The following is a 13,814-nucleotide window of genomic DNA, read 5'->3' on the forward strand; positions in this document are numbered from 1 at the left end:
CTCAATATCTTCTTAATGGAAGAATAATTTTCAAAATTGCCTCCCAGTTATGTGGTAGAAGAAGTCAAATTAGCCTTTGAAAACTAAGTTTTTGGTGAAGATTTACTTTGTGGACTTCTGTGCAGTTTTCTTGGAGCTGGTATCTCTCAGTTATTAGTTGAACCGCCTCCTCGGGGGACTTCCGGCCGGGCTTCATCATTCAGCCGCGGTGGTCGACACTCGATCACAAATGGCCGTGGATAATGGGAAAGCTGGTCGCTCTTGTGTTTGGCACATTTCGAGGAAGCACAGCTGTTTGTCATGAAGGCAGAGGAGGCTCTGATAACAGTCTTCATCAACAGTTGCTCCGCTGCCAGGAAGGAAAAAACTCCCTGATTAGCAGTTAGGTTTGACTGACAGCTCGCTCTGAAGGGACCTTCTGATGAATTACTCTCCTCTGCAAACGGCCCGGCTCAGACCAGACAGTTTGATCCGGATTATCCAGACTCACATACAGAGAGAGAGTACACCTAAACATCTACCTGCAGGAAAACTCTCCTGCACAGAAATGTCTCACCAACACTTCTGTTAAAAAGTGTATATGTGCTTGTTTCTCCTCCCATCTTGTCTGACAGCGACGACTCCACGCTGGTCTGTTCCTCTTCATCCCCCATATGCTCGATACATAAAAGCATCCACTTTAGACATATGGAGCTGTCAGCGTGATGGATGGACTTCCTGGGATGATCTCGCTCTCAGTAACACAGAGGAACTACAGTAAAACACGATCTGCACCTCACTTCACGCCGGAGCGTCTGTCTATGTCGATGATTTATAACAGAGAAGTCGTTTCACTCTGCAACACCTGAAAATAAAACTACTTCACATTTCAGCAATGTCTGTAGAAAATGGTCTCTTACTTGACAGGATGTCCTGGTTTTAGAATGTTTATTCATTTATTTTTTTGGTGAGACAAATAAACTTAATAAACAAGATTAGACTTGATGTATAGCATTTTATGCATCTGTGTTTGGAGGTTTTAAAGGTCCCGTGAGTAGGATTTAGAGGGACATATTGGCAGAAATCGAGTATAATAAGTATGTTTTCTTTCGTGTAAAATACATACAGTTATGTTATTGTTACCTTCGAATGAGTCATTTATCTATTTATCTACATGAGGAGCAGGTCCTCCAACACAGAGATCACCATGGTGCACCACCATGTTTCCGCAGTATCCATGAAACTGCTTTATTCAGTGTTTTTACCAGTTTAAATCACCTGGTCCGATTGTGTTGCAGAGGAAGAGACCTCCTGAACAATGAATTAATTAGAGATGTAGCTCAGCACCATTTGTCAAGTTTTTTTAAAAGTCATAAATATGTAATAAACATTGTGTTTTGGTTGAGCGCTTATTGAACTTTAAAAGTTGCTTAGAACACCACTATGTAAATATAAGATGGACATTTGCGTGCTAAAATATGTCTTATTAGTTGTTGCTCCAACTTTTGGGTTGATACCATGTTAGCACAGGTCTGGTGCTAAATTAAGGATTTTTAAACTGCTTGAATATTGATTGAAATAGTCAAACATAACTTAAAAAAACAAATTAAGATCCCAAGCAGGGTTCCTACAGCTTACAGCAAGACTTTTTAAGGTTGTTTCGATGCCACCCAGAATAAATACTTGGGATTAGGGAGAACTGTAGCCCAAATTTTAACTTTAATATAAAACACGACTTTTGGGGGACACAAATTATTTTTTCACGAGTCCTAAGAGTGAATACAACTTGCATTGAAGACATTTTAAGACCAATTAAGGCCTACAACAAACTCAGCCTGCATGGTCTCTTAGGGTGATTTTGTGCTGTAAAATGTGTTGTGGTAAAACATCAAAGACAGCCTATTCGGCTACATATACAGTAGCAATCATTAATGTATAAGGTCCATGTTAAATTAACATATAACTCTGCGTAACCCTCTCACAATCATTAGTCTGCTGTTTCGAAATGGTCTGTGAACATGCATTGATGTAAAGACCATCTATGTCCTTGAGAAGACATTTACAGAGGGAATACTGAGGATTTTTATTGGACCAAAAAACACCTGACGAAAGACGATCTGCTCCAAACTATAAAAGCTGACAGGGATTCACAGCTTTAGTTTCCTCTGGCTTTCTTTGAACATGCAGACACTCTGCCTACTCCTGAATGTCTATAAACTGCAGACGCTGGGAAAGTTAAAGTTCAATCTGAACTCAAATGAGCATGACATTTCCAAAAATGTGATATTATGACACTGTAAAAGATTCAAGTAAAACACAACTATAATTACCAAGGAGAGCATGTTTTTTGACTGAAACGTGGCCAAAATTGTTAAATCTACTTGGATCATGGCTTGAATGTAAGCTACAGCACAACAGAGCCCTAAAAACATCAATAGACCGAATTTAAACAGACAGAAAAGGAAGTTATTTTAATGTGTAGTCTACTCAGCCATGGTAGAATCACAAAAATCAAGGAAAAGTGACCACAAAATAAAAAGAAAATAACAAGATAAGTACAATCTCAGCACGTCTACAGTATCAGCTGGCAGAAACGCTCACGGATGCTCCCAGAGTGATATAGAGCTGTGTGGAGGACAGAGCAAAACAGCGCCACAGACGTAATGTCTTTGACAAGCTGCTGGTGGAATCAAGCTGTGAAAATGCTCTCAATATAGCTCAGATTTAAACTGATATTGATTATTTTAGATAGATTTTTGTAAGGTGGCAAAAATAATGTAGGCTGACCTCCACGGCAGTACACTGCTTAGCTTTCATGTCAGACTCCTGTCTGCTTCTCCAAACTGGGGGCGTTAACTGATTATAATACACTGACTGTGGATAAGTATCTCATACAACCCCACTTAAAGAAAATCTGCACTATCCCTTTAAGATTTTGGTCCAAAACTTTGTCTCGTGAACTAATCTGGGCATTTATTGGAGTTGAAGGTAAAGCACCACAAAAAGAAGTCTTCCAGCTGAACGGTTTAAATGTGAAAAGTTTAAATTCAAAACATCGACTCAATGTCATCCACTGTTATCTATGTGGAAGCTGTGCTGCGTCTCTTCATTTCAATGGTTGTCATAGCGATGGAAGCTTTTAAAAAATGTATTTTTGAGATTACCTTGGCTTTCTTTATTCTTCGGCTTTCTTTTCTGCTTGCCAAATACTCCCCCCCACCTCCCTCTTTATTCCTCCTCCTCTCACACAGAGTGCGTCTGTGTGAGAGAGACACTTGCATCGACACAAACCAAAACTCGAATGCCTGCAAACATTTGCATAGAATGGAGTGTTTTGGCCTTCTTTTTTCCACTTAAATGCTTGACATAAACATGGGTATTGACACTCATCTGAATGCTGTCTCTACACAGAGCACACACAAACACAAACACACACACCAACACACACTCAGAGTCACTGAATTATGTTTGCTTCACCTTTTTTCTCTCATTCGCACATTTGTTTGCCATTAAAAATGATTACTTGAGAAGAAAAGTGATCATGAAGAGACACAAGCGATTGTGATCACTGTTCAGACATGAAGCAGAGCAGCTGCAATTCAGCTGCTAATGATCAAAAACATAGGAGAGACCAATCATGCAGCTGCAAAATTAATGACGACATATATTACAGTGCAACTCTGCCTCAATTTTAAAAAAACAAACAAGTTTCTTGGAGTTTTCCCCTTAATGAGCCACACTGAGTGACCAGAAGAATACAAACCTTATGATCTCTTCCATAGACTGTGTAATTAGTTATTATTATTATTAGTTATTATTATTATATGGCCTTAACCCTTAGAGTGCGCTTTATTATTACACACACTCGCATCACTCTGAAGCTTTAAAAAAATATCATATATTGATATTATTCATTGAGTTAATTTTTAACCAACATCAGTCCTACTTATACATAACAAATTTTCATTAACTGTCAGAATTGGAAATAGCATGTATTTTCTCCATATGCCAAATGTAGTAAAAATGACGTTTAAGGTGGAAAATAGTAAAAATCACAAATTCTAATGCAAAAGCCCAGAATGACACCAAGAAATAATAAAATGCATGTTTTTATGCTTCGATTGCCGCGGGATCAAAAATCACAGTTTGAATGGGTTTCAATGGGACATTGTTTGCTCTTAAAAGTATGAATGTAACTATTTAGTTTCAACAGTGTACTTTAGACTTATTGTAGGAGCTGAGCTGGAAATTCCAAGATTAAACAAAACTTGCCAAAAATGTATGCTACATGCATAAACACAGCCAAAACTATCAAAAAATGAAAAATGAAAAGTACATAAAATGCACCAAACAGTCCCTAAGGATTAAAATAATATTACAATATTTCATGGTATTTTTGCAACAACAATATTGTTGACAATTGCAACAATACAATAAGGATACGCAAAAATATTATAATACTATTCTGTATCAATTTTTTCTTGCCCCTACATCATAGTGTGAGGAACAGGAAACAACTAACAGGACTTGTGGTTAAGAAAAGTGTTTTTTCTCTAATGTCCAATTGATATTCTGGCAACAGTCCTTTATTTTTGACCCATAACCACCTGGTTCATATTCAACAACATGCTTTTGTAGCCTTGATTTGTCACAAATAATTACGGAAACATATTTATTGGTGTAAACACCATAAACAAAGCCACACAAATTAATCTCAATGAGCGGAGCATCAGAATTTAATTACAGAGAAACACAATGCTCTGTTGCTCTGAACGTCCTTGTGTTTTGAATACATTAAATAGACACACACACGCACGTGCACACATACAAAACGTCCTCTCTGGACCCCAACAGACAGTTACGCAACAAATCATCCCCATAAGATTATATTTGACAGTTTAGTGATGTTGAGTGAAGAAAGTGCACAGTGTGTAAGTGTTTGTGTTTGTGTTTGTGTTTGTGTGTGTACTCCAAAAGTTACTTTTTTTGTGGTTTCTTCGGCCTGAATAAACATGAGAAACTGAAAATCTTTACGTGTTTGAGTTTTTGTGCTCGACAGCTTTTCCATGGCAACACACTGATCATACAATACATGCATGTGCATTATATTCTTTAGTATTCTCACAGTGTAACTCGCTCTTTCATGTCACAATCCAGCTCCCCGTATTTTTCTCAAACTTCTATGGATTTCTCTGAATTTGTGCACATGCACACAGGCCTTGAGAGTACAGTGATGTTAATCTTTCGCTTTGCCCTTTGAAACCTGCATACCGCTTGAAAAACAAGCTCCCTGCCATGAATAAAGCCTCGCTGTAAGGCTGCAGAGAATAAAGAGTTAGAGGAGAGGAGAGAGGAGGCCTGGCAGCACTAACAGACGGTACGTGAGAGAATGATCGAGTTTGTAACTGAGAGAGAGAAAGAAGCTGAAAGAAGAAATGTGGAAAAGTGTAAGGATAAAAGTAAAGCACAAAGACAAAGAAATGCAGGAGAAATGCACTTTAGTGTTTCATAAGAGCAACATTTTTCATTGAAGGTGTGACAATTGTGATTCAGAAATGATCAAGTTGAAAGAAAAACATAAACAAGAGCTGTTAGTGATGTTTCCCCCTTAAAAGCCTCTGATTTACCTTCTGAAAAATGACAGAGGAAACTTCTTTTTTTTTAAAAAAAAGTGTCTCCCCAGGGAAACATTTGTGGTGTTACCTCAGAAAATCAGCACAGTCAGCGATATTAAACATCACAACCGCTGCGGCTTCGTTGCCTAATTGATCAAATGCAAATCAACAAACATCACTTCACAAGGACTCACTGCAAAAAAGGCAAGTTTAAGCTAAATACAAAACAAGTGAGTGGAGCATAAACAGCATATTTCTTAGACTTGATAACAAATCAGAGATCACTCAGAGCAGGTGCACCATCACTGGATACCACAACACATCAAATCCTCACTATCTGCCCTCCGCCTTCACGACGGTGTAACAATCCACCGATGCATCACTTAGCTTCAGTTTTGTTGGACTGTACTTTATTTATCAGAGGAGGGGGGTGGCTGACTTTTGTTTAGATTTACCTTTTTAAATTGTATGTCCCACACCTAAGCCAAAATTAAAACACAAGTCCATCCTAAGTGCCTTTTTTTGTTTTTACGTGCCATACCCGTTTTGCAGCACTCTTTGCCCCTAATAAATGACCAACAGTCCCTATCCCGAACCACTGGGATACGACTGGGAGCACACACTCAACGCTAATCCGGTTCCATAAATCCGACTAAGGTGTTTAGATGACGGATTAGCACAAATCGAAATATCTGGATGTGTCAATCCAGCTTCAAGAAATCAGATTTGGTCAGATTTCAATCACACTAACACGTTTACATGTATTTTAAAAGTCCAGATTTAGTCCCACTAACACAATAATATAACTTTTTCTAACATCATGTACATACTGACAATTAAGATATTAAAAACACAGGTGGAAGAGTACAGTCAGATAGCTGAATAATGCTCTGGTACAACAATATTCATCAGAACTGCCACGATCGAACAACAGAAATGGCATATTTTAGGCTATAATGAAGGAATTAGTTCTCCAATCACAGCTTTGCCTCATAACAATTTCAGCAGTGCATCTTATCAATAGACTGATGGTTTAAGGTGGAATTGGACAGAAAAGCTTTACGTAACGGTGTGTGAATCTAATCTGTGTGCAGTGTAAAGCCGAACAGAGCGGGTCATCATTTCATTTTCCCGGAAGATACTGTGATGATCCTCTCTGACACATTCAGAGATGATTTTAATACTTGACTCACACTCAGTGTGTGTGTGAGGCAGATTGAGATGATGCCTGGTGGATTAACAATCCTGTGGTGATTGTGGATTACGGCTGATGTGTATGTGTGTGTGTGTGTGTGATGAGAATAAATCTAAAACTATCTTTATTTAAAGCCGGTGTTATGCAATGCCTGTCAGGTCCCATTTTAAACAAGGACTAAATCACGGATACAAAGACAAATTGTGTTTCCGTTTTGGGATATTTTCATCAATGGAGTCGGACACAAATGTCACATTATTGCAATAATGCCACACACCTAATCTGTTTATTTTCTGTGTTTCGTCATCCTCATTCACCCGTGTTTCTGTTCTCTGTGGTATCAATGAGTACACCCATGTAGAGCCTGGCTGGTGTGGTTTTTGCAGCTGGAGGCCTCAGATTGACCAAAACTGTGAAACAAATCCTTCTGTTGATAATAAAAACAGTTTTGGTGATACATATGTTACATATCTTGCTGTGTAGCCTGGGGCTGTGTATTGGCAAGACATGACAATGCTTTTACAACCAATATGCAAACCTCAAAAGAGAGCAATGAGGTCGGTAAATAGGGAGACAAACACACTCTTTTAAGTCACATGCATTGATATTCAGAGACTTGGTCAAATTTTAAACTGCAATAACAATGTTTAGAGCAAGACATAATTCACCTGGGGGCATACATTAAGAGGAGAATTTAATTTTTAAAAAGTAATGTGTTTGCAGAGCTAAAAAGAGTAATTCTGTGTTCAGGGTAGAACATAAATCAAATTAAAAAGCTGTACAAAAAGATATTTTGGCAGGTGTATGGATGAGGAAAGGTTGTGTTTGGGGTGTATTATATTATATTTTGAGGGATATATGGATTGTAAATACACCTGGGATAGTTATTTATTCAATTTGGCTAGGGGTGGTTGTTTGTACACTAGTCGTAAATAAATCTGGGAATTTGTTGACATTATATATTTTTTTTTTTTTAAAAGTGAGAAAAAGGTAGGGATATATAATTCTGACTTCTGCCTACTCAATTTCGGACACTGTACTTTTGTTGTGTTCGTTTATAATGTTTTAAATTTATTTTTGGTTCAAATATAGTCATTCATTCATTCATATCAAGATTCAGGGTTTATGATACAATATGTTGTGATGTATTTTAAAATAGTAAGCATGAGAACATACTGCAGTTTTTTAAAGTCCAGCTTTAGGCGCTAGCGGTGCATCCTTTATGAGTCTGCTTTAGAGAATCGATACAGTATTCCAAAACATAATATCGCAATTCTCAAGTGTTATGTCGGCTCTCTGTTCTGTATATAATGTACAGTTGCTGAATGGGGGAGCAGAGTGGTCTCACCCCCAAGGTGGTAACAGCGCCATAACGAGGTCTGTGTGAGCGTAAAGCTGCTGGAAAGACGTGACCATGGGTAGGGTGAGTGTGACATATTGATGTTTTGTGTGTACGACACGCTGCTGGAGATTTAGAAAGTAGCAGTTAGCAGCTCAAAGAAGAAGAATAGCGACCATAAATGTCCGCAAATTGGGAAAACAATGAAGCCCAAAAGCTCTTTACCCTCTGAGCAGGGGACGAGAGGGGCAGCCAACTGACAGAATCGTTAAATGATTGTTATTGACAAATTTATGCCATTGCTGTTGTTTAGAAAGTGCTGCCGACATTATGTTTTATGTCACACCAGAGGCCGGCACTGTTGTGTTACACGTCTTGCCCTTTTGATTCTGTAAAGCCACAACGCAGTGTATAATCACACACTGGAGCAGAGTGATGCTGCTGGTGTTTGGTTTTGTGTAAAAATGCAAAGGAGACATAAAGAAGGGACCCTCTGTCTCTGTGTAAAAAGGGCTACGGGGTGAGAGGCGGGGGACACCCTGGACAGGTCAGCAGACTCACACACAGAGAAAGACAATAATTCACATGCTCACATTCACACCTACAGGCAATTTACATTTGTAGTAACAATGTCACTCTAAAGTATGCCTTTCAGTTAGTAAACACATCACTATTGGGATGCAACAGGTGAATGCATGTCAGCTGAAAATCAATAAATGACCCTATATATATACTATGTTTTAGGAATGCAAATTTGAGGGGATGCTAACAGAAAATCACTGGTAATTTTATTAAATCATTAACTTCAATAACAAATTTACTGTAAAAAAGTATCATTGAAGTTATTTTTGTCATTTTACCAGCCCTCTCAACACAGGGTCGGTGTAAAGTTATATGACACAACAGCAGTTCAACAAGAACCATCTGAGGAGACCAAAAAAACCTTCTGCTACAAGACATTTTCTAGAAAAACCCAGTTATTTCACAGCAGATTCATCCATCAATCCATGCGGAGCTGAAAATATGTGAACAGTCCTCAGGCACAGACAGGAAGCACAGGTTCAGTGTGTGTGTTATGTGTGTGTGGCACAGTGCGTGGCACACTGACCCAAATAAGAGCAGCTTTTGAGTCTCAGCCATTTCTTAGAGAACCCTGCTTGCTGGCACCACATGCAGCCCAACTTAAAAAACACCATCTATAATCTGTCTGAAAGATTTTTTGGCAGAATACAAATATGACAGAAAAAAAACCCGCTGACAACAACACAGAGGCAGGGAGGAGATAGAAAAAGCAGCACAAAGTAAGACAAGGTCATTACAAACTCATTATGAGCGCCAGAGATAAAGCATAAGCGGATATTTTAGGAATATTACAGTGATTTTCCGTGAGCGTAAAGACGGAAATAATGCGCATTAATCGGCAGCCCGCGGCGGTGCGCAGGATAAACATCTTGTTACCGTATGAACCGGTGAGTGCGCGGAGAGCAGAGCGGTGCATCGGCGGCACTTAAAAAACGTGAGCCCACGGGGATCAGTGGTAATGAAGTGCTTTACAGCAGAGCAACTGTCAATCATAGTGATGAACAAAGCCTCAGCCTCCTGTTGCCATAGAGAATCCATGGAGTGAGCGCGCAGCCCCGTGCGTATTTTTATCCATGAATAAAAACTCTGCATCACATATGAGCCTCACAAATCCACCCGGGCGCATTTTAAAGCATCCTTACCTCGAACAGAGGTGGCGTGCCCTTGTCTGGAAGTGTGCATCCCAGCAATTCAGCGATGAACTTTGCCATATAGACAAGAGAGAAGAGCGAGAGCTGAATCAACAGGAGAGTCCTTTTTCTGACAACTTCTTTGTGGCGTTCAAGGACCCTGCGCGCATCCCTCCTTTCTTCCGCTCCAGCTGGCCGGAACACACAATCAAAAGCTCCAAAAATCCCGCAGAGGAGGCAGAGACAGAGGTGCGGAATGCCGGGCTGACTGAGCGCAGTGCTGCCGCTGGATGTGGAGCTCGTCAGCCTGCAGCTCTCGCCTGTAAAATCCTGTCGGTAGTTGGTTTTAGCATCAGCGGCGGTGTGGACTCGCGCAGGTGGGGCCGGGCGGAGGGGAGTGGGCGGTGCACCGAGCAGTCAGGTGGTTTTCATCGACGGGGTTCCCCCAATATAGAGAGGGAATGGGACGCAAACCTGCACCTTCAATCACTTTTACTTGATTTGACCACAAATTAATTTCCCTATTGATATTTTTAGACTCATATATTAACCCTTAGAGCCCACTTAAACATTACAAACTTATATCGCTCTGTGCAAAAAAATGCGGTTTTCAACATCTTTAAAATATATTATGTATTAATTTGATTTTCTACTTTCATTGGGTTTATTTTTTTAACCGGCATCAGTCCTAATCGTAAATTAATAATTTTACTTTAACCCCTTAAATCCCAGTTTTTTTTAATGATGCCACTATATTTTAGATTTAAAAAAAACCCACATACTAAGTAGATTATTTTATTTAAATTTTTGGGATTATAACAGCCTAGGATATGTGATTAGCAGCTACATTGGTTTTTCTAGAAAATTATTTTTTGTTCAATGTCAAATATTCAGCCATACTACTCTGCACACAAAATGTGCTTTTCAAAATCAGGCTATTTAAACTATTATACACGACTTTCTACTTTCATTGAGTAAATTTTAAATATCAAATATTCATTAATTTCCAGACTCCTTTATATACCCAGTTTTGTCATGATTTTATTTTGTCGTTTGTAAATCATGATCTTTCCCAACCATAGCGGAGTGGTTTTTGTGCCTACACCTAACCACACATTAACCACAACATTGTTGCGATATAAGAAAGCGTAAAGTTTGACCGGATCTGCCGCGGAATAGCATACAAATGTACTGTGTCAGTGGTTTGCAGAAAGGTATAATGCCAACATTTTATTTCTGGAAGTAAAACTGTGCTGCCTCCAAAGAAATATTACGGCCAAAATTTACAAAAGCTGAACTTGACATGAAAGATTTGCACAGATGTATCTTGCCAAATATGCGTACCTTACCATACCTTTACCTTTCACTGGTAAAATGTCATTGTAACTGAGCATTTATAGCAGTGTATTATTAGTACCCCTTGTTTCTGAGTGACATGTTCAATATGGGTTTAATGTTCTGAGTCCACGCTGTCTGGGTGTCTACATATATTTGGCGATAAAGTGTAAGTTGTATGTTTTTATTTTATGTGTTTTATGTCTTTCATCAATCAGCTGAGGGCTTTTTTAAAAAATCTTTTCATGTAAAATTATATCAGAGCTTCACTTTGCTGCAATTTCCCACTGGGATTAATAAAGCACTCTGTCTGTCTACTGTATCTACACTTGTGAATGCACAATGAGCAAATTAAGTTGTCACCAGGGGTTTGGCTGAGTTGTATTTATTGAATATTCATGCACTCACAGGACACCTGGCTGGATGTGAAGCCAGCAGGAGGAGGCGTTGCTCTGAGCACAGGGAGGGCTTTTAATATTCCCTTTCCACGTTTGCATCTTATTAGATTGTTATTTTTTCATAAGTTGACTATTATCATGTGAGTCTGTGTTGCATATGTTTGTCTCACGCTGTTAAATTAGAGTCTTTTTTCGTGATATTCATTAAAAACTCATGATTCATTCACTACTTTTGTTTTTGTCCTGGGGTCAGGATGCCCTGGGGGGGGGTGAGTTTAGGCGGTTATTCATTAAATGCAAAAGCATATTTTCTGGAATTAATATCTACAGCATCTATGATTTTTGGAGGAATTAATCTAAAAGACTATAAATCATTTGACTAATTTCAGCATTTAGGCATCTGGGAAGAGGTTAGGATCACTGCAGTAGATCAGGAGGTTGAAAATTAAAAATGTTAAGCAAATCAAACTTCTGATTGAATAATTGAATAATCGGTATCAGCCCTGAAAAACCACTATCCGTCGACCCCTACTTTGGAAAGTAATGCAGTCATGTTGCCAGAATTCTCTGTTGGCCTCGCCTAATTTTAGCGTCCAGCTCTCGTTCACTGAAATTTTGTTACTGTTTAATTGGATAACAGCGTTACATGAAAAAAGGCCACCCAGAATTTATTCATTTCAACGAATACAGATCTTATTTTCAAACCGCTGTGACCTCCTCTGACCTCCTTTGCCATCTTCCCCTGATCTTTCTTGAAGTAGCAGCGCTCTGAAATGCAGCAGGCGCCTGTTCATAAGCTGCTGCTCCCCAGGTATGCTCTTATTCTGTCAAACATCTCTCCTTTAGTCCCTAAACCCTCCTCTCCTACACCCCCTCTTTCTCTCATATCTGTCAAGCTTGTCTCCTCTGCGACATGGGATTCATACATGTTCCTTGTCAGAGTCAGAGAGGTCAGAAAGGTCAGGCTGCATGATATTGTCAAACTGAATAGATGTAAGTGAATAAATCGCTGGCGCCTCTCTTCTCGTCTGGCACCACAAAGGACAGTGAATGTAACTGTGTTGACAGAGACATAGGAGGCAGGAGAGGGAGAGAAAAAGAAAGGCAGACTGGATACAAAGGTGTTTGTGTATAGTGGGTTTTACAAGGTCTAATTTTCGTGGGACGAACACCATTTAAATCATTTTGTCAACTACTTATGTGAACAATATTCTCCATGAAAAGCAGATGGATTACGTGACAATACCAAGAATAAAATAATGTTGTCAATACACAGTGGGACACTGTTGTTTCTCACATGCTGTCCAAAGAGTAAAATCCTATCAAGGACATTTAGTTCTTATTCAGTTGGTATTTTTTTCAATCATGTCAATCCAAATTTAACATTAAATACCTGCAACAATACATAGGAACATAATAGAGACTCTATGATGGAGCATTGACAAGAAAATCTTATATTCAACAAGCAGGCTGCATCTTAAATGTAGGTCATTGTTTCATGCAAACTCCATGAGAAATTTACAATTCTTTTACTTTATGAGAAGACTGACAACATTTTTAACCACATAATAACCGATACATTTTCATCTAAGGAGGAAATGATGGTGTGATGTCTCCTCACAAACTGTCCAAACATACATACACAGGTGTGTTTACACTGTCACCAAGAAAACCATATATAGTTGGAATGTTGTCAAAATGGCAACATACCCTTAGTCTGCGGTGTTTGTGCTGCATAACTCAAGCTACACCATTTTATTTTTTTTAAAGCCCTTAAATTAACCCTTGCTGGTGATAAACTCTACATGGGACGCCCTGTCGCAGAAGAAAATATTGGGTGTGCCTGGTGGCCTTATAGGCTTCAAACGTGGGTGTTTATGATGACTTAGTGACTCATCAGTGTGTTTCCAGCAGCTTTTTTAGGATTCAAACTCGGGTGTTTGCAGCTACCTGTAAGTGTGTTTCCAGCAACTTTCTGGCTTCAAATGCGGGGGTTTGTAGCAACCCATTTATTGTGTTTCTGGCTTCTTTTTTAGGCTTTAAACATGGGTGTTAGTAGTGTTTCCAGCATCTTTTCAGGCTCCAAACATGGGTGTTTTGTTGCTACCTTTCAGGGTGTTTCTAGCAGGTTTTTTTGGCTTTGAGCGGTTGGGGTCTTTAGCGACTCATCAGTATGTTTTCAGCGGATTTTTAGGTTCCAAATGAAGCTGTTTGTAGTGACCCATCAGGGTGTTTCCGGGG

General features: G+C 39.1%; 1 protein-coding gene across 1 annotated transcript in view; it reads right to left on the reverse strand.

Annotated features, from left to right (window-relative positions):
- The window catches only part of rasgef1ba (RasGEF domain family, member 1Ba), a 145,324-nt gene extending 135,174 nt beyond the window's left edge, over window positions 1–10,150 (reverse strand). The window contains exon 1 of the mRNA XM_088076343.1: window positions 9,853–10,150. Within this exon, the coding sequence (XP_087932469.1) occupies window positions 9,853–9,921 (69 nt within the window). The 5' untranslated portion in view covers window positions 9,922–10,150. The remainder of the gene's footprint in view (window positions 1–9,852) is intronic.
- Between the last annotated feature and the right edge of the window lie 3,664 nt (window positions 10,151–13,814).

The sequence above is a fragment of the Plectropomus leopardus genome, chromosome 4 (assembly GCF_026936395.1).
Source record: "Plectropomus leopardus strain MGB_pleo_1.0 chromosome 4, ASM2693639v1, whole genome shotgun sequence".
In the NCBI taxonomy this organism is placed as follows: domain Eukaryota; kingdom Metazoa; phylum Chordata; class Actinopteri; order Perciformes; family Serranidae; genus Plectropomus; species Plectropomus leopardus.